Source organism: Platichthys flesus, chromosome 4 (assembly GCF_949316205.1).
Source record: "Platichthys flesus chromosome 4, fPlaFle2.1, whole genome shotgun sequence".
NCBI classification, from domain to species: Eukaryota; Metazoa; Chordata; class Actinopteri; order Pleuronectiformes; family Pleuronectidae; genus Platichthys; species Platichthys flesus.
Genome location: NC_084948.1, coordinates 19574112 through 19596812, shown reverse-complemented (window position 1 = coordinate 19596812; position 22701 = coordinate 19574112). Strand labels below are relative to the sequence as shown.

Here is a 22701-nt window from a genome sequence, read left to right as displayed (position 1 = left end):
ATCCTTACAATTTCAATAGGGCCTCCCACTGTCAGTGCTCGGGCCCTAATAACAGGTGGCACAATTTCCACATCATGATGTCATCGTGAAAATATTCTCCAAGCTCTGAGGAAAACAATGTGGAGCAAGGTTTGCAAGGTCATTGGTTAAACGGCTAATTTTTAATATACGATAATACATTCATGTTGTTGCTATTAACAAGAGAGATAGTTTTTTTTGCTTGGCTGCGTTTGCGTTACTGAACGTCTCATGGCCCCTCCGAGTTTTTTTTGGTGAGTACCACCGGGCCTGAAAACAGTTAAAGGGGAAACACGGCTTGTTTTTTGTTTTACAAGCGAAATTCACATAAATAATCAATTTTCAAATGTTCATCAATCCAAAGAATTTATTCCTGCACACCAAAGCAACAGCCCTGGTAACCGTGGTGTAGCAGGATCCAGAGTGCAGCAATGTGGGTCAGTAGACTGGAGATTCCCAGTGTCACAGGAGACTTCCTCTTCCAAAGCTCCACACAGGATATGAGCAATTTCCTCAGAGCCCAGCAACTCCAAAATTCACAGAAGTCTATTCAGTGCGGAGGGTCATATCTAGGGCATCTATAGCATTACTTGAGATAAAACATGCAATATAATGACACTTTCATCTCTCTTGCATTTGGCAACAATGAACGAGTGTATGAACAGGTGAGATTGCGCACGTACGTCCAATCAGCGCCAAAATATGATAAATGGTTCCAACGAAAACGAAAGAAAAGTGAGAGTGAATCATGTGGTAATAACCTGGAAATCTGTGATTAACAAAGATTCAGCAGAAGAGGTATGACTCCTTTGTTCTGACTGATGCACTGTCACGCTCACTTCCTGCCGCAGCGTGTTGTTGTGTGAGACAGACACCGTGGCTCTCTGGGTGGAGCTGCTGTGGGATTTCACAGTGTGACCAGTCAGCTGGGCCGTGAACGTTTATCTCAACTCACTTCTTGTCACCACCATATTTGGGAAATGTTTATTCCATAATAGTTGTGTTGAAAGTGAATTAAAAGTCATCGAATTGAAACACTGAATATATTCAGATAAAAAACATTTTTTAAAGATTCCGAAAGATTACTTTTAAATTACTTTTAAGGAAAGGTTTGTGCACAGTATGCTGATGTTGTTATTTGCAGGACTCAAAATGAGAAACAAGTGGGTCACAAATTCTGGTGAAATAAAATTTAATCATCTTTTTCTTCAGAATGTAAAGTAGTTTGTTTCATAAAAGGTTAACAGTCAAAACCGTAGACTGCAGTTTAATCCCTTGAATAAGCTAATTTCTGCGAGGTGAGTTAAATGTCAAATATCATTAAAATACAACCCGCTAGGTCTGAGCTCATTTGTTGGTTTTGGTAATGTAATGATTCTGAGATATTTATGAACGTGACATTTTGGCACCATCTGGACAATTCATATTATATGTTTGAGTGAAATGTGGGAGATGTCCTCATTCAAGCTGTTGTCATAAATGAACTGAGAGGCAGCAGGAAGGACGTGACGCATTCTGCTGCAGGGATCACATGTTTTTGTTTATAAAACCAGTTTTTGCTTTTCTTGCCAAAAGCTCTCCAATCTCATGGTCTTCCCAAGTTAAATTTCTTTTTTATTTATTTCACTTTTAAGTCCATTGGGTGTTAGAAAAGTCATGAACACACCCACTTCCTCGCAGTGAATTCTTCAGCTGTTTTCTCACATGGTCTAATTGGGACATTTTATGGACATTTTATGGGACATGGGGGGAAAAAGCAAATAGATGGGGATGAGCTGAGAAACACAGTATATCCTCAGAATTAATAATATCTAATATCCTATAAATAAGGCAGTATGAGGCCTTACACACTTTTGAACTTGTTCAGCTCTTCTTTTTGTAGTCGCTCTCTCCCACGTGCTTCTGTTTCTACTCCCTGGTTGCTCAGGTTATAAAAGATGTTGTGTAAACCTGCCTCAGAGGAGAGTTTTAATGCTGAATCTGGACCCATAACTGGGGGAAGGGAGGAGGGGGATGTAGAGATGAGGAGGAGGAAGAGGAGTTAATAAATAAATAAACCCTCATATAGATAGTAGCGTGATGGATATCTAAAAAGCACTGCTCATCCTACCAAGGAAAACAAACACCGTCCACTGAAAAGTCATACAAAAGACCCAACAATCTAAATAGGCAGGAAGCAATGATGAGAACAGGCAAACACTGAACTGAGAAGATGAGAGGCAAAAGATGATGGAATGAGGGAAAAAAAAAAGAAATTGCAGATGGGGGAGGAAGGTCACAGATGTCACGGCATGTTAGTCAGAATAACGAAGTTGCCCTGGTGACAAGAGGGCTACGCCAGGGTGGTGGGAAGAAGTCACATGACCCAGTAATCAAGCCCTGGAGGAGGATGCCACGAACCCTGTTCGCTCAACCACAGATGCACATAATGGGGGGATGGAGAAGGAAAGGAGGCCAGGAGGATGAAGCTGTAAGTTGCTATTATGATAAAGTTAGACTCCGATCCAACGAGTACCAGATATTGCCTTAGAAGGTTTTAAAGCATAAAAAGACGGGGAACGAAAGTTTATATGGGGAGCGAAGGCCGATTTCTTTCACGCTGTGCTGATGTAAAAACTTCCTGTGCAGCTGAAGTCTCACAAATTCCTGTCGGGAGCCACTTAAACCGGCCTTAAACTTAGCCTACTTTGAATTTAAAGTGCACAACTAAATCAAAGTAAGAATATGCAAATCAGTTCCAATATTTGTGGGTTAAAAGCTACACCAGAATAATTCTGCATACGGATAGGTTGTGTCACTTAGTATGATTTACAACCTAGAACACAACATACTGTACCTCTATGTCAATTTTGGCAATTGATATTTGATGGTCTAGAATAATCAGATAGTTCCCACTGAGTCTAAAATTATAAATGTACTAGTGAAAACACTTTTCTGAATGTGTGCATGTACAAAAATGAAAACGTGAAATCTATATGAAACGGTATACAGAGAATTGGCAGTGTAGTTTGTTCCTCTTAGTGCCTCGAAAGTAGCTATTCTGAGAGGTGATGTTACAGCTAGTGACACTACACCGACCTCACTGGGTGGTGCTGCTTTCTTGGAACCTGTTCCAACATTTTACTTGCAAGACACTTCTTGAGTTTTTGTGGCATCCATCTCTACCTTTTGAGAGTCGCAGGGGGGGACTGGAGTCGAGCTGACAAGAGGAAGGGCACATCCAAGTCACCAGCGTATCGTGAGGAGAGACAAACAACATTACAAACAACACTATGGACACGTACGGACAATCCCTCATATCTGCTGGTGGTTGGCATCATAAATAGTGCGGTAGACCTTCAAACATGGAGATATCCTTCATCCTGTCCGATGTTCTAGTACCAGTATTAGTAAGTCAAAGCAGACATCTAAAAATGAGCAAGAGCTCCAGTTCCAGTGCTGACTGAGCCCTGAGACGTCCCTGTGGTGTATGTAGTAGCAGTGGATAAAGGGTGTGGGTATTATTACATTGAAAAAGAAAATCTCTTAGAATTATCACAACCAATAGTTTTAAACTTCTGCGGTTTCACTCAAACATAAAAAAACAAACAACTAAATCACACAAATAGCAACAAACAAACATCTGATCCAGGGCCTGTGATGCAACAGCAACACAAACAAACTATGAGGAAATATTCTAGGCCTTTCATTTATTAAAGGTCCTCGGGCAGAGAAGCCAGCCTGTCATTCAAGTGAGAAGCCACACCCAAGCCTCAGGACTCTGAAGCTACAGCAGCGGGTGACTGACACAATGCCTGACTCACTCAGGCCAAAGGTAACAGTGACTGATAACAACCTATAAACCAGGGAATCTATCCCCACTGCTCAATTATATATTTAATCATAACGACAGAGATCGGATTTCAATCCTTTTCAGGGTTACACACAAATTGTGACCTGATTTTTTCGCCCATTCATAATTAAAACACTGATTGTAAACTCGGCACAATTACAAATCAGGTCCTTAAGCAATACTTGTCCTCAGGGACACAAGTGAACAAAAGCTATTAATCCACACAGGGGACGCTACGAGTTACTGGTCCTGTCTGACTGGCTTCTTTGGCCTACTTTCCCTTTCAGATCGAGCTCTTGTGAGAACTGAGGCAACTGTGCTATGATTATCTAAAGATGGGTATAAAGAGCTGTTTGACTGTGTGCCCGGTGGGATCCATCTTGTGACACAGTGGGGCGGTGTCTGTAGGCCTAGACAAACCCTGCACTCTTTCTTTTATCTCTCACTCTTCCTCAACCTGTGTGTCTGCTGTAGCGTTCCCCTCTATCGAGGTTGTGATCGGCAAAGACAAAATAAGCAAAAGCATAGGAGGCACATCGGGAAAAGTAATTTCCAATCGGGCAGAAAGGGTAATATTCGCAAAGGCAGAACCGTGAGAGTAATCATATCGAACCGTCCTCATCATGCCCCCACTGTCTCCTCTCTCCTCCAATTCAGGCTAAAGACATGTCCAGACATTACAGTTGAAGGAATGACAGGAATGACAGGAATTCTGGGGCTTTCCCGTCCAGGCTCAGTGAGCTCCGAGCGAGGAGGCCACTCCCTGACGTACTGCGAGAGCTGAATGAAGGATCTAATGGATGATCAGGCATGACGCCTCTCACTCTCATCTGGCCTTTGTTGTGTTTACTCTAAATCCAACATCTGTGCTTTGGTTGAAGTTTAGCATGAATTGCTATGGACTCGCCTGCTGTCCACACTACTCAAAACATTACTGGCCCTGTTTTAGTTTGAAACCCCCTGGTCAGGATGGGCATAAACTGAGATGTTTCGAAACGATGAAGTAAAAACTCACAACTGCTTGCTGATCACGGAATCGGTCACGGCATGGCCTTCACTAATTCGTCAGGCTCCTATCACATGACCACTTCCAAGGAGAAAACAACCGGCATTAGACTCGGCTACCATTGTAGAACGCAACATGATTAATCAATTACAAGCGTTGCTGACCCTGTTGTCTTAGCTAACAGCTGATGTGCACTTACATTCAACGTTTTACAATGATTAACTTCTTACGTGTGTAAAATACTTCCTACATTTCAAGCGCTCACGTTTTTAGCCTCGCTCTTTCTTCAACAAACACCTAAATGCTTCCTGTGTCCACTGCCCATAGTGTGGTCATGTGATATGCCTTTTCAGCAATCTACTGGATAGCACAGCTAAAGGTGCAGTACGGTCAAAGACTACGACATTGTCAGATGTGTGAGTTGCTATCTGGGTCATGAGGAAAAAGTGACAGCTCTAATCGAGCTCAGTGCCTCTGTGGAGCAACGGGGAGGTGAGGGACGCCTCCGCTGCTTGTGTCTGGACAAAGTCTCTGTGTTGGAATGCTGCAGGAATCTCAACTCCAGTGTGTTTAAATATGCACAGTGTACATTCGCAGTGTGTGTCTGTGTGTGTGTGTTCATGTGTGAGTGAAAGAGAGAAAAAACAAAGCTCATTCAGCCTTTGAGGGGAAAAGCAAACAAGGAGCGAATGGGTACTCCTGTGTTGTTATGGTAATTCTGGGCACAAAAGGAAATAACAGTGACACTCAGTGATTAACAATGCTGCCGCATGTAAACCGGACAAAAGGACAGTCCCATGCATTCCTGGTTAAATGAAGAGTGACAAGTGGCGTAAGATGTCAAAAATAAACACGTGGAGAATTGCTGAATTGACTCCGGAGAGGATCCTGCCTTCCACAGATGCAGTACATAACAAGAACATCTGCCGAGAAAGAAAAGAGGCAAAACCACACTTCTGAACAGAACAGAGACTCAAAAATAGCACGATGACGTTGGGAGAGAAGAGAAGCCTGTAATTCAGCGAGGAGCCTATATAGTGATTAAGTCCCATGTAAAAGAAAAAAAAATGCAAACACACACCACCCACTCCGACTGGCTGTCGCAACACTTCCTGCCAGAGAAACCGACTCCAGTAGCGAAAAAGAACACACAGATCTTGCATCTGTGCAGCGAGCAGCACATTTAACCCCAATCTTAATCATTAAGAAACCGATGTCTAGTTTACTGGCACCAAAGAAATTCAATTATTCATGTGAAAACTGTCAAATCTGCCTCGACAATTCTGAGATCATCTCTGGAAGTAAGAAACATCGCACTTCCTGTCATGAGCCAGTAAACTGTACGTTTGTGGCAACCGAGAGGAAAAATCATCAAACAGACTGACACCCTCCTCTCTTACAGTCACGTCTGAACTCACATAGGTCACGAGGCCACCCTGAGCAGCCATACCACATCCCAACCCCCCTTAACCATGGCAACCACATCACATGACCATCTCCCATGACCAGCAACCAGGGACAGGCTGTGCCATCTGCAGAACCTGGGCAACGCGGACTCCCTCTTGACTGCATCTAAAATAAAAGCGCTTTTAAGAAAATAATAATAATAATAATGACATCAAAACATCTATTGACACTTGATAAATAAAAGACTGAAACCAATAAGACTGACAGCCATCCGCAGTCAACACCGGGGCTGAGCTGTGCACAAAAAAGGCAGGAAGTGAAACTTTCACCTTCTCACTTTTCGTAAGAGAAAGATAAAAAGAAACAGGAACTCGACGGGCCCCTTTCCCTCCAAAGGGCAAATTCTTCTGCTATCAGATGTTTATACCACAGCAAGAGATTGAAGCCGCGCAGCAACAGAAGATGGGGGGTGTACATTTACAGTATCTGGGGCATAGCTGTAATAAATTCTCCCTCTCATCCACTATCACTTTAACGCTATTATGTTCAGGCAGAGTTCAACTCCAGTTCTGTTCGCGTCTAATCGGACGATCTGAGTTAAGGCTGTCTGTATTAGAGGAGGCACGTTATTGGCTATGGCTCCGTATAGATGGTATAGATTTGAACCAGCCATGGCTTGTGTTGGATGTAAAGGAGCTCTGAGCACTGCTGTCAACAGTCACACAAACACAACACACTTCTGAGAGGAACACTATATTATTAAGCTGTAAACCTGTCACTTCTGCTTTTAGGGAGGTAGATAAATAGAAAATATGCATGTGTACTTTCTACACAAACATACACACAGGGAAACTGTACTTAAGCAAAACCAGGGCTGGGCAAAGATTCAATATTATGGTCAATCATATATTACTGCTCATTAGGAACAGTATTATTATTATGTGCAATAGCTACATTTGCTTTATTGTTTTGTTTATTAATATCACAATATTGATTTCATGTATTTTGCCCAGCGCTGACATGCACACCTGTTAGATCGCACCTGTTGGATGTAATATTCACACTACCCCCCCCCCCCCCCCCCCCCCCCTTCACACAACCATGTACCCTGGCCTCCCCATGCCCTGCAGTCACATGGTGACCGCAAAGCCAAAGAATACATACGACACCGATGCTTACACTGGCAAACGGGTTCCGACACCAGGGCCGGCACAGGCCCACGTAAGGGGTTCGATCCCGCACTGGACAGTGACAGGAAGACACACGAAGCCCAGACTCTGTAACACAACGCACAAACGGTGCAGCTTGAAAACCAGCACACATCTACTCCCAAAAACATTAGACTGGGCTCTTGTGTGAAGCTTGTCTTGTGTTTGTTTACCCTCTTCTCCCCCCTGAAGCCATTCTGTGGTCGTCCAGCCAGCCGGGGGCAAGGTAATCCCCCTAGGTAAACACAGGCAGAAGCAGGGGCCTGCTCAGTCATACCAGCCTCTCCGCATCACACTGCTACACCCACGTCCACCCTCACTGAACCCAGGCTGAAGCCCGGGGCTGAAACACTGCTACACCCACACAGTTAAAAAGAGATGTTTCTCCAGAGCAGCACTACATGGCCTTGTCTATTAATGCATGTGAGGACGAGTAAGTGAAGGTGCTTTCATCTCGATCCCATTTGAATGGTGGATACCGTTAAGGTTCATCAAAAGGAGATGACAAATCTCATCAGGTAGGATACAATTATCTAAACACGGATTCCTACTGTAGCCCAGCCGAATATTCCAAAGATAGCCATGCTTATAAGTATCAATGTCACATTGACTGACAGTTCCTCATCTTTTTTTCTTCAAACTAGATATAACCATAAATAAACATTGGTCTGTTTTATTTTGAGTTTGTGATTTTGCACATACACAGCAGCGGTATAAGCTCTAACCAGATGGGAAGTTTTGTGTTGGAGAAAAATAAACTATGACTAGGCAGCAGTAGAAAATATGATTGTTTTGGGGAACTGGCAAAATTGCTTTCATGATTTATGCAATACAGCTTCCCTGAGGGCGCCCGGTACATTTTTTCATGGTAAGGCTCAACACACGCATTGAATTTCACTATTGTACTCATATTTCCCACTGACCTGCGGGCTACTACACATCCTCAACAACTCATGTATAATTTTAGGGGTAAGACTGGTTATAGCAAATTACGCACACAAAAAAACATTTACTTTTTTTAAGTACTGCATTGTTTTGGGGCATTTAAAGTAATCCCACTATTTTTGTGTATCCAAACATACAAAGCTGGTGTTTTACCAAATGACACACTCCTGTCCAAATTGCCCATGACAACATTGTTTAGGCTCAGCAAACTGGCAATTAGCCATTGTGATAAAAAGCTGAAAACAGGTGGACAAAAGAGAGAAAAGACAGCCTGGTTTCTTTAAAAAAAATGCAATTTGTATTAAAAGTCTTGTTTTCAAAACAGACAGCCCACTGTTAAAAGGCTGGTCTGAAATTAAACTTACAATCAGGTTAGATTTGTCAACGGTACATCATCACATTTCCTGTTAAAAACAACAAAAATAAAGAGAACAAACAGATTTCCTTTGATTGAAGTGGTCTGGCAGCGTCTGATGTTGTCACCACCTCTAGGGGGGTTCCAGTACCTGTTCGTTTCAAGATATAGGTTTGGCCAGACCTAGCAGACATTGCTAAATGAACACCGCAGACTTCAAAAAGGCAAAACGTAAAAACATACAGAAAACCGCCATTCCATTAACAAAAAGCCTATTGTGTTTTTCTTTTTTCAGCCTCCACCCTTACGAGATTATCCAGAACAGTTCACTAGTTTGTGGGTTGCCACGTTGGAACAGTTCTTTTGGTGAAACATGAAGGTTGGCACTAAATCTGAACAGCTGATTTGTTTTGGAAAGGCACTCGACACGAGGGCGAGCGGGTCGCCATCCCTGTGTCACTTCAGTTAAAAAGGTCCTCTCGCACACTTGAAGTAGAGATGAAGGGAAAAAAGAAGAAAAGTGGCTCGCATCACGTTTACTCCACCAGCAGATAAATTCGTCCATTTCTTTTGACTTTGGAGAAAAATAGGATTTTAAGCGTTGCGGAGCGTTGCTCCGAAGCGGGTTAGGCAGAGACGTCACCTTTATCTTTAGCATCCCCCGGACTGTGCAGTCTTTTAAACAAAATATACTCTCTCTCTCTTTCTCTCTGTGTCTTCGTCTTATACAGAAATATCCATTTATGAGTCTCTAAGTGTTGCCCTCCATTTCTTTTCCATTGGGGTTTAGTTCCAGTCGGGAGTACAGTTGGGAGCTGGTGAGGGAGGAGGGTGTCACTGCTGAAACTCTGGGTCTGACACTGTGTTGACATCGACGGTGGACACTGATCGTGCAGCAAAAGATTACTCCAACCCAGCAGAATTCCTGAAGAGTGGACCCCTCCCTCCGTCTCAGTTGCTCCCCCTCCCTCCTCCTCGTCCCCCCTGCAGCATTCCTGCCTTCATTTTCCTCCAAGGCCGGGGTGAGACACGAAGAAGAGCTCCACAGTACACACTTGCTGCAACACACTGCCACAAAGAAGAGAGAGGGAGAGAGAGAAAAACACAAAAAAATCATGAATGAGTTTACCTCTGAGTAAACATGGAGGAAAAACGTTGGCTAATTCTGGGCTTGGCTCAACCATAAAAAACAAAAACTAAGTTGCTGATCTATGATTGTAGGCTGTACAAGAAACACTGGAATCTCCCCCAACTCCTGTCCTCCCCATTTCAGTGAGCAGCTGTTCGATGGTGCACAACCTCAACCAGGAAACTTGGTAAACCCAATAAAGTCAAGTCATGGCCTCGTCCATCCAGTTCTGCAAAATGACACATGCCCACTCGGGTCTGCTCAGCAAAACAATAGACTGCAAGTGTCCTGGCTTTGAGTGAGCAGCAAAAAACTACAGCTCATGTCCATAGAGACTAAAGAACTAAAGGGGAAGCATCACCGTTGACCCAGTTGAGCAAACTTCCGGTGTGGTGCTGTTGACTTCCCTGGACTCAATATGGACATGTGCTAATAAAGGAGTTCAATAATAACAACTGTTTATGTGGTGTCACCTAGTAAATCGACATGGCGGTGCACATGCGGGGGTGTCTCCACTTACCATTGCAAACTGAAAAACCGAGCAAAGAATAAAACTGGAAGCCGTCCTCGTTGGTTTTTTCTTAAAGAATGACACAGGACGAGCAGCACTGGTCGTCGCCATTCGGAGTGGAGGCATAGTTCATCTGTCGGACAATCTCCGCGAACAGTTCGTCCACGGAGCTTTTGTTTTTGGCTGAAGTTTCTATGAACGGGCAGTTCCATTCGTCCGCCAGCGCCTTCCCCTCGCCGGACGACACCTCCCTCTCCCCCTCCAGGTCCACTTTGTTCCCCACCAGGATCATCGGCACCCGCTCGTACCGCTTCACCCGGATGATCTGGTCCCGCATCGGCTTGATGTCCTGGAAGCTCTGCTGGTTCACCAGGCTGTAGACCAGGATGAAGCCCTGGCCGTTCTTGATATACAGGTCCCGCATGGAGGCGAACTGCTCGGTGCCCGCCGTGTCCAGGATCTCCAGCACGGACGGGGACGAGTCCACCTCGATCTCCTTCCTGTAGAAGTCCTCTATCGTGGGGTCGTACTTCTCGATGAAGGAGCCCGTCACGAACTGGACGGTCAGCGCGGATTTCCCGACCCCACCGGATCCGAGCACCACTACTTTGTACTCTCTCATGGTTCCCCCCCTCCCCGACCCCAGAGAGCCGCCGACACTCCTGCTTCCTCTCCGCTAGCCGCCCTGCTGGCTTCTCCGCCCGCTCGCCGTCGCGTCTCCGCCGGCAGATTTCTCCGGGCTCCCGGTCGATGGGTACGGGGCGTGGCCGTCAGCTACTGCCGCTCGGTGGGTAGATACGGTGTCGGACCCGCGCTCAGCATCTGTATTGTGACATGTTGGGCTCCGGACGTCGGACCCAGCCGGTTCTTCAACAAGCTTCCCCCGTTTTCGTTCAAGTAGCCACCGAGAGCCCGTTGCTCTCTTTGGTGGAGTCAAGCCGGGCGGAGCCGAGGCGCCCCTTTTCCTGTGTGCGCTTTCAAAATAAAACTTCAACAGCGTTAATACTACTTGAACAGTCAACCCAACTGCGCTTTTGACACCTTTTGAATCAAACGCTTACAAAAATACTAATTAAAATTCAGAAATTATGCATAAATTATACATTTATGATAGTTTTTAATGTCGCAGGTGTTTTATGTTGAAAGCAAGTTATTCATATCCTGTGTACTTCGTGGTAACGACAGGCAACTTGCTGCTGAGCTCTTCCTGCCCACAGCACGCAGTCTACGTCCCACGTCACGGACTCGCTCTCCGGAGTTAAAGGTGCAGTGCGGCTGTTATCGCACAGTCAGCTCCTCAGCTGCCCTCAGAACCCACGCAGTCCCGCCACACCTTAGTTTCGACATCGATGATCCTCGGGCTCACTACAGTTTGAGTCACTCTCTCGTAACTTACTGGAAAGGCCTCAGTCTGCTGCAGCCTGTGCCGTCAGCCCATTGCCCAACTCCTCTCAATGCAACCCCGGGTCTTCCTTCAACTCCAGTGAACTGTTAGCGGCTTCCTCACATAAGTTTCCAGTGTTTCCAAAGGATTTCGAAAAAGTTTTGGTGTATTAAAAGAGATAAACCTGTGTATTTCCACCCCTGGGAATCAACAAACGATGAGTAATCCTCTTTAATTATGATGACACTGCACTTTTACAAAACAAAGTTGCATCGTGCGTCACAGATAAAAGACACTCAAGTGGAAATGAGAAAAACAAGTATCAAAGAATGAATCAAGGGATAAAAACAGCAGGATCTAAGCTTGACCACCCATTAGAGCAATACAAACTAGAATAAGGTAAAATCTTGGAATGCAGAACAAAATGTTTTAAGCTTTGATTCAAAGGAGGCTACATACTTTAGCGTAACATATTTCCTCCGGGCATTGTGTTCCACAGCCTCGATTTGGACGATTTGGCCCGAACGTCACACAACACACTTGCTCTTTATAAGAAACAATTTCACAGTGGCACTTCCAGAGACTTTACAAATATCACAGAAAGTCATGATATCTACTTCTTCTTCATCAGTGTTTTTATGGCGGTTGGCTAACAACCTTTGGGTGCATTACCGCATTAGCCTTCTGAACTGGAGTGTGGAACACTTGTGTGATTATAAGTTACTTAAGAACAAAAACAAACATGGAGGAGGACCAGTGTCGTGTGTCTGTTTTTTGCAACGAGAAAAAAGTAATCTATGGATCAAATCCTGGGTGTTTTTAGTCACAGCTGTACAAGTAGGCAGCGTCCGGTTGATGACGCCTGTGGTCAGCTCGCTCTCACCCTCTCTCAGGGATCTGGGAGGCTCCGACTTACTCGTAAACCCCCAACACTTGTTGAACATTTATTTGGCCATATAATCGGCACCGAATGACCTCCAGTCCGAAACGCCGCCACCATTCTTGGAAGGGGCAAATTGGGTCTAAAATCGCCCCAATTATCCTCTGGTGTGAAGCAGCCTTTAGAATTCAGCCGAGAATCTGGAACAGTTAAATGGTCAGAGGATCTCAAAGTGCGAGCAGGGTTGTATGGGGATAAAAGATCTGTGATTTAATGAGGAGTCAATTCTAAAACGTCCTGGAAGCCAGTGTAGAGAGGCTGAAAGAGGGGTGATATGTTCCAACATGTTCACTCTGATTAAAAACCTGGCAGCTCCTTTACTGTCTGAAGCCGCTCTACAGATTTTCTATTCAGGCAAGTAAAAAAAGGCTGTCGCCGCAATCAAGACGTGATGAAATAAAGGTATGAAATATAGTTTATAATAAATAGTAATCATAAACATAACCAATAACGACGCTTATACGTTTAATTATAAAGCAGTTACAAAGTGTTTCCCAAAAAGTACAAATACAAACAAGACGTGAACGAGAAAAAGCGAATGTCATTTATAATCAGAGACAACAAATTATATAATCTAAAAATCTAAAATCAAACAGATACAAAAATACAACATCTTCTAAAAGTGACGTCAAAACCAAGGGATATAAGAAACATAATTAACAGCTAAAACACAATCAAGAAAAAGCCATTCAGTAGACGAATGTTGTGAGATACACAATATGACACAATATGACCCAACAAAGAGGAAGTGACTCATGTCACTGTTCCTGTGAAGCCCGACCGCACATGTGACACATTATTCACCTTTTGTCGAAACGCTCCGAGTGCTTCATTTGTTTTTCTCGATGTGACTCAGTATCAGATAAATCTTAATTTCCTTCTTAATTTCTCTTCTTCCTAACCCTTCCACCGATATCTGAACGACGCTCACCAGGAAGTAAAGCTGTTTGTTCTCTCAGCTGTTTCTCAGACTTACTCACAATCTGGAAGTTATGCATGACTCATGACTTGTGTCGAAATCTTTAATCCGTGTGGAAACAGCATGTGATAAGCCTGCAATAAAATTGATTACTGAAGTCATCACATTTCTTTGTTTGTGTGGGTGTGCACGGGTTCACCATTTTGTCATATTGTGAGCTGTGAAATAACCACTGTTTCCAATCAATGCCCATGGGCAGAGCGCGGTGATGACTAAACCACGGTCGTGACCTCGTCACCTCGAGGGACGGCTGGGAAAACTCTGCCGGATCAATACGGTTTTAATTCATCTACAAATCACCACCAGCGTTTCAACACTCATGCAGTGCGCTGAATGAAAAAGCAGATTTGTGAGTCAGTATCACGCTGATGGTTGAAGGTGAAAGGATATGTAATAGTGATGATCCACAAAAGACAAGATTTTCATACACCGACACAGATATGGAGGCACATGCAAATGCAAATGAACACCACCTTTTACAGTCTGTATGAAGAGTGAGAACTATTCATTGTAGAGCTAGACGTGCCCTCAGTACAGAGCAAACCTCCACCGAGGCCCAACAGTCCCTTTATAAGACAATATGATTCCCTGGGAAATCAGTAAAAATTTCGAAAAACATCATTGTTAAAGAAAAGAAGGGAAAGAATCCTGTTTGTGCCCTTTTTTCCGGATCCGCTCCAACATTCAATGGGCTCTTTCTTGGCCCATGTCCCATCCTTTCACCGTGTTTAGTGGGAAATCTGTTCAGTAGTTTTTGCACAATCCTGCCGACAAACAAACAAACAAACACATTCAACACACTTATTGATAACAGTTCTCTCAACATGGCTGATTTTTATCATAAAGATCAATGGGTTTTTATTACCCGGGAAATCAGTGACAATGTAAGAAACAAAAAAAAAACAATCTTGAAATGTTAAAGAAAAATAGTAAATATTCCTTGATCCGCCTCAGAATGTTATTAAACAAATAAACAGACAGAGATGAAATCAAAACCCCCTTAGCGGAGGTAATAAAGAAATAGATACGACACCATAGTAAACACATTACTTCAAAGTAACACTTACTTTCTTTTTAAAAGGTACAAAGCATCAGAGCTCTAGTTTCAGAATAAATTCACTCATTGATATTGGGTTACAGTTAGTTCATACTCACATTGCTTTGTGGCCTAGGGCAGATATCAGATATCATAGCAGTATTATCCCTCTAGCTGCAGAGTGCATTAATCTACCTTCAATAATAAATACAAATAAATCAACTTCATCCCTTGTATCCCATATTTTGCTATAAACGTAAAAACATGCTAGGTTTTGTTGGGGTAGAGGTATCTGAAAAACAAACCAACCCGCAACAAACACAAACACACACACACACACACACACACACACACACACACACACACACACCTTTGAAATCAAAATTTCAGCCCTGGGTGACATTCAGTGAAATATGTGGATTGGCCCACCATGTGGTTGTTCTTTTCCAGAGCCCTGAAGTCAGCCCCTCCTAACATCCCATTAACAAACAACAAGCCACAGCTCTATACAAAGACAACCCCCCCCCCCCCCCCCATGGGGGGTGAGGGGTAACATGACCTAAAAGCCTTGAGATGTGGATTGTCACATCTGTGAGAGCGAGCACCTCTGATATAAGGACAAGGCTGTGCTTTCACGGCAGATTTTATTTTCACACACGCTCGATAATTAGATAGAAATGGTCATTTAATCAGCCGATGGTATGCACCCATTATGCTAGGTTCTAGCTTTTTGTAAACACAGAAAAACGACTTTATCTCACTACTGTAAATCATAATATATATACACCCTCATGGACATTGAAATAGCTGATTGGCTCACTTGTTATTGTGCCTCGACTGCAGCTCAGCAACGTGTGAAATCCAGAGATAACTTTCAGACTGTTAACCTTTTCAAATGTTCCTTTGGAAAATGCTGTAACTGTAATATTTAATGCAACCAGCTGAAGTCTTATGTCATGTTTGCCCAGAATGAGGACAAAGGATTTTGGCCTCTCTACTTATTAGGCAGTATGGAGAGGAAGAACGATCACAGCAACACAGGAAGCTTTGTGGATGAAATCTCTCAATGGACATGTGCGTAAGTCTTTTAGACAACAATTTTAAAACATAACCCTGCAAATGTCTGAGATAATTGTTCCCAGCATTTTTTCAAAACTTTTCCTGCCTGTCCACTGGTAAAATGTTTCAATATGTAGCAAACAGTGAGCCTTCACCTGCAAATACAGAGGAGCATGCACATTCATTGGGATGTGTGTTTCTGGCCAATAAGCTAATGCAAGTCGAATCAGCATTTTCCTTTTAGCTCTGTGTTTGGTCTCCATGCGTCTGAGGGGAACTCGCTGGTTATTTAGTTTCTAAATGATTATCATTTAGAAACTAACTCTGATCTTCTGGGTTATGGTTATCTGATTACTGACATCTACACCCAAACACACCCACTCACACCCACACCCACCCAAACACACACATTCACAGACAGACAGACAGACACACACACAAAGTCATTTGACCCACTGTCGATGTAAGATATTGATCGTGGCAGCCGAGAGCGTTCAATTCTAATCAGTCGTTTCAAATGAAAAGAAAAAAGGTCTCTATTCTGCTTTGTTTGCTTTGACTGAAACTTTTCTCAATCCTCAGTTCTCAGCTCTCCTCCCGGTCACGGCTCCTTATAACCTCCACCAAGGGGCCTCGGCTCATTGCACTTCACCTTATTCCACTCCCATCTCATATCGTCCCCAGCACGCTCTAATTGAAATCGCTTGAAATAGCCCGAGGACCGTCCCTGTGTGATCCATTAAGTAACCGCTGAAGATCTTCAACAACACCATCTGATGTACGGTGACGGGTCCTAAACCCTCACTCCCGCCCCGGTGAGAGTGACGGTAGACTAATTAAAACGTCTGAGTGACTTGAGCTAATTAATGAGGGGGAATGAGGCCTCTCCGATGTATTTTCTCCCACTGGGACTCTGAGGCCTTTCACACAACGATTATCAGGCAGATATTTCAAAGAGGACAGACTCGTGGCCAAATGTTATATGCTGTGTTTATAGCCTTCTGACATTGAGTTAATTAATCTGTTTTCATAGGTTTTATTTTAACTCGTCCTCTGTGGCCATGTGAGTGTTTTGACTGATAAATTATTCAGATAGGGGGGTGGGATGCCCATTCATCTTTCCAGTAGCATCAGAGGACCGGGTGGATCAAATAGTTTCCATGGCCTTACTGTGATTATGATCAACAGCTGCGAAGCAACACTTGTAAAAGCTATGTGTTTATTATCAAGTGCTACTCATTACACATAATAACACATTTATATATACGCTGTGGATAGTAATAACATCTGGATCCCCTCCTGGTTTATCTCTAGCTGATAACCCATCACAGTGCTTCAGGGTCACCTGAGGTGTTCGACATGTTGTTTTGGTTCTGAGGTTGATGTGATGCGTTTTTTAAAGTTAATTCTTGACCATTTAGATGATTCTTGACCATTTAGATGGTCAAGAATTAAAACATTTTTTAACAGCTTGACAGTCAACAAATGTATTTTAAATGTTTCAGAAGTCCGATACAGTAAATGTAAAATGTAAATTTTATTATTTTGTGCACACAATTGCACAAAGGTGAGAATAGGACTAAGACGAGTGCCCTGAACCAACACAATAACTAAGTATTATCCCTCTTTAGATCCAAAAGGAGACAGAAAAATATCAGAGGGGGTGTCGTAGAAAAGATCAGCGGTTCGCAAACTGGGGTTGAGAACTTTTCAAATCAAATTATCATCATACAAGTTATTTGCTCAAAGTAAAACCACAGGAAGAAAGACTAAGATCTGCCTCTCCTTTCTGCAATGACGCCTTTTGTCCAGCAGAGGGCAGCAGACTTGCATCTAATCGTGAGTTGAGCTGTTTTTCTTAACTCAGGTTCAGGTGAGAGATGACACTGTGGCTGTGAAATGTGCAGCGTGTGTGTCATTTTCCACATGAAGGAGAAATGCACGGAAGCTCACATATGAATTAACCACTAATAGGATTTTTGATTGTGTTTTGATTTGTATCAGAACGTGCTTTGGTGATACATTTTTATTACAGAGGGCTGCACAACTCTGAATGTGACACAAACGTAACGCACAAAATTAGCAAGAGGAGGATTTGTCTGCTGAGATGACATCGCAGGGGAAAGACAAAAAGCCATTGTGTGCAGCAACAAAGCCGGAACAGTGTGGAGACAAACCGATGGAGTCATTGACAGTGACATGCAGCTTCTCAACTGAACTAATTAGAAAATGAATTTTAAAAAAGAGAGAACAAGAGCACACATGATGTGTAGGACAAGACGGAGAGCAGAACACAGAAGGAAACAGCAAATAGAAAGAATCAGGGGGACGGAGAGAGAGAACAGACACTGGGCCTTTCATCCAGCCCACAATGCCAGCCTTTCATGTGTGGAATTTGGCCGTCATTAATAATACATACAGTTCCATCCAGTTCAATACAGGGGGGGTCAAAGTTGAGGGGTTGAGAGTCACAGCGGCCATCATCATCACAGAGTCTGACATTCTCACTTCCTCACTGAAGCTGACAGCGGGGAGGAAGTTCACCGTGAGGAGAGGAGAGGGGGCTGAAAGCCAGTGTGTTCTTTTCACGATCTGGTGCGCCAAGGTCGCGTCTGGAGGCCGCAGCAGTTTCTCGCGAGGACCTCGGGCAGATGTGAACACAGTTGTCATGAGCGGACGACATTCTGAGGATGCGTTAACGTGCAGGGCTCGGCGCTGTGGCCAGAGGGAGGAAAAGAGAAAACAATGGAGTCCCAGCAGCAACGTAATTACTGATAACATAGAGGGAACAATTCATCCATTCAAAAAAAGCAATTCTCTAGCATATGCTCACACACACACACACACACACACACACACACATGCACACACACGCACACAGTGAATAGGGATTGGAATTAGAAAGGCTCAGGGTCCACTTTCATTCAAGACTTCAAATAGACACAATTAAAGGTACAATAGTTAGTCTCGGCTGATAGGAGTTTCCCATTCAAAACGATAAGAAAAGACCTAGTTTGAAAACGTAGTGAAGCAGTGTGGGATCATGGGAGTCGTTGTCTTCACTACTATTGCCAATGCAAATCGACCCGGTGTGACTCAAGAGGCAGATCCTGTTCACGGATGATGTAATGGAAGTTTTTTACACATTGGAGCAAATGGTGTTTGCCCGGAAACAAAGGATAAGACGTAATAAAAACACAAACACATTAGAAATGAAAAGTCACAAGACCCTGAATCAAATTTGGGGATTTCTCTGGGTTTGATCGTTAATAATTTTGCATTGTATAAGTACACAACTCAACAAAATATATAACACAGATCAAGTTGTTTTAAAGCATTTTAATAAAGGATTGTTACGTTATATCTTTAAATCATCTCACCTCATATGCAGTCATTCGGAGTTCCTGGTGAGATCGGCAGCAGGGGCACAGTTAGTCCTTGTTCATGGCTAATTTAAAGAAAGGTCACGAATGAACTTGTTATAAAACTGAAGTGTGAGACCATTTCTTGCTCCGACACAGTGACCCCCTGTAGTCATGCCATCGCTCTCAGGTTGCTCGGCAACCAGCCGTTTCCTCATGTTTTCAGCACTCTTTCAATCTGAGCTCAATGGGAGTCATTTCAATAATCAACTTAGTATTTTACGGCCACAAATTAGCCACAAAATAGTTTGACAGTCCTAACGAAAGCACTATTTTAAAGCTTCTTCAGTGTCTTTTAAACATATCTCATATTGTTCAGCAGCACATAGAGTCTGCTCAGTTGTCATTGGAATGGATCTCTTGACATGATAGGTAAAAAACTGTTAAGATTTTTCCCAACTGCACTATTAGAACTTATCATCCATAAATCCTCCCTAAATCAGCTTGAGCTTGTGAATCAAGTTTGAAAAACCACATTAACAATCATGAAGTAAAGCAACTGGTGCACAGTTGGGTTTCATTTCCCCTCAACTTGTATCTCTTTGAAGATGTTTTATTAAGATATATCTAGCATATATTATAAGTTAGATGTGGTACATTCACCTATAAATGTACCTATAAAACCCAAGGAGGAGTAGATGCTACTTCAATTGGAGCTTACAGGGATTAAGCATACAGTCTGTGTGTAGGAATATGGGGAGAGGATAACCGTCGCCATCAGAGCATGTGAGGATTTGAGTGTTTAGACCTGCAGGTGTAGTGTCAGGTGGGGTATGGCCTCTCATTGGCTGCTGACATATCACATGTCGACCTACATGATCATTTCTATAGGAGGATTTATTGCTCTGCAGGTGTTTCACTGACCTAAATATTTTGCATGGCGTACACCTGAACCAGTATGCAAGGGTTAAAGGTCAATGACACATTAAAACCAACTGCATTTTCTGGATTTATCATTGATCAGATTGTTGCATAGTTTTTTATTACAGCTAAATGGAGTCCAGCCATCAATAATCATGTATTACTTACACTTTTAAACTGTGGCCTGCAAAGATGTTTTCTATAACGATTTGGAAAGAGTAACATGTGATTTATGGAGTTTGGAGAAACACTGATCAACAGAGATGAGAGGTTAATCACATGGTAAATATATGTGATTTTTCATATTGTCTCAGTTCATAGGACCACAATTTATACCTGGATTTCCAAATGAATCCCCTTTTGCACAGCATCTTATGAAAGGAAAAGAGAAGGAAAAGAAACAGCCTCCGGTGGTCAGAAACAGAGGCGAGCTATGGAAGACAGGCCAAAATTGACTCTTTGAAGTGCAGCCTGTGTGGCTCGGAGCGCAGGCATCCAGCCCTGCCCCCCCCCCCCCCCCCCCCCCCCCGCTGGATCAATATTCATTGTCGGGTTCATGTAGCGTGAGATCGGCGATGCTGGAAGCTTCAGGTACCCGTCAGGCCTCCTCCACCCGGACAGGAGGGCTCATTCACGGCCAAGATCAGCTCAGCCAGCCATGCTGATGGCCACTCAATCATGACCACAGTCACTTGGCTAAGTTTAGCAGGGAATCCAGGACAAGTGGATCAGCTTACAGGCGTGCACAGACACACACACACACACTCACGTACACACACACACACACACACACACAGACACACACGCAGGGGTTTTTACCCAGAGGGGAATCACAAGGAGAGAAAACAAAGGTTGGTAAAAACAGTTCAAGCATTATCCAGTGACGGTTGTCTGACAGTTTTCTCTCTTAACGGTTACACTTCACTTCACACACAATCATTTTCCTCTTTACTGATTCCTCGGCTCTTTTTAAAAAGCGCATCACTTCCACTTTATTTCCACTACATCCCCATTTCACTTCCCTCTGTGAGACAGCCCGGTGAGACGCAGCCTCATCCAGAGGGACACACTGCACACCTGCGCCAGGTCAGTGAGTGTGCGTCTGAGTGTGTGTCTGCAAGTGTGCTGCCATTTTTCACGTCGTGCCTCAACCCAGTCCATTAATCACTGGCAGACGTTACGGTGGCCGTTACTCTCACACTGGTATCACATACAGTTTACGCAGACATCTATAAACACACACACACACGCACCTTGACAAACACATACACACTCTGAAGTGCGAGGATTAATAGGGTGAGGCAACCAAGCAGCACGGGATAATAGAATCTGAACAACAAGGCTGAGGGTTGAGAGAAAATGAAGGGGAGGTTGTCTGTTGGAGGTCAGGAGCAGGATTTATGGACAGGAGGGGAAAGGTGAGAGGTCAAATCGGCAACACAATGTAAGTGCTGGATGTGAAAAATACAAATGTAATGTGGTCGGGAGTCCTTCCTAGATTTGTGTGTAGGTGGTTGTGCAGCAGCTTCAGAGGCCAACGTGTTTTCTCAGCTGTTTTCTTGAGAATGCACTCCACTGCACTCCCGTCTCTTTTGGGATAATGGAGAAGTGTGTGTGCGGTGTGTGATTGAACGTGTGTGTGGGCTTGATTTGTGAATGCTATTATGTGAATGTGTCAGTAGATTTCAAAGAAAGCATGGAAGCGGTGCGAGAAAGGACTAAAGAAAATGTCCCATTAGACATAGAAAATAACGTGTCTCAATCATTTTCTTTCTGTACCAGGAGGATGAAGAAGTTTGATCTTAATGAAGACACATTAAGCTCATATTCAGGTAGATAATTTAAATCGTATTATCACATGAAAAGGTTTTACATGCTCTGATGATCAGAAATGCATCAATTTCCTTGTACTGCCCATTGCTGCAGCTCCTCCTTTCAGCCTGTGCCTGAAACACTTGGTTTTACCTCCTGTCTCTCACACAGGAAGTTATATTGTTGACAAAGCAGCTGTAACTGCGGTGGATCATTAACAGTGAACGCAGGACATGTGAAGTCATAATGTACATAAGCACAGTAGCTGTATGCATGTGCAGGAATCTACCACTACACACACCCACACACACACACATACACACACACACACACACACAAAAGAGGGGGGAAGCGACAAGATAATGCAGACAAAGAATTAAAAAGAACTTTGAAGGGATTTACTTTGAAGAAGCTAAATGACAAATACAAAAGGCAGAGTTAAATATTAATTTGCACCATGTGTCGGCTTTAAAAGAGATCTGCTATCACGGCTTTTAATTTTATTCATAATTGCTGCTGCTTTTAATTAGATTGTAAAACAATTTCTTTGTTAACATTTTATTTTTCCAGCACATGATTCCTCCTTGACGGAAGCAAAGCATTTATCCAAATATTTTAGACCCTGTAGAATCACCTTTTTCTAACCCATGGTATAGATACAGGCCATTGACACAAAAAGGCGAGGGTATAATTGTTAGTTGTTTTGGTTGAATGGAATTTATAAAATCTGTTCAATGATCGATCTCAAACTGAGTTAAACTAGGAAATGAGCCACTGGTTAAATGGTGAATCTTCTG

At 43.3% G+C, this 22701-nt stretch overlaps 1 protein-coding gene across 1 annotated transcript; it reads right to left on the bottom strand.

The window, feature by feature from the left end:
- Nucleotides 1-8691: 8691 nt before the first annotated feature.
- On the bottom strand, nt 8692-11320 carry LOC133952085 (ras-related protein Rap-2b). The gene is made up of 2 exons (XM_062386366.1): nt 10421-11320; nt 8692-9839 (listed from the first exon to the last, which is right to left on the bottom strand). Exon 1 carries the CDS (start codon nt 11031-11033, stop codon nt 10482-10484), a length of 552 nt encoding a protein of 183 aa, XP_062242350.1. The 5' UTR covers nt 11034-11320; the 3' UTR covers nt 8692-9839; nt 10421-10481.
- Between the last annotated feature and the right edge of the window lie 11381 nt (nt 11321-22701).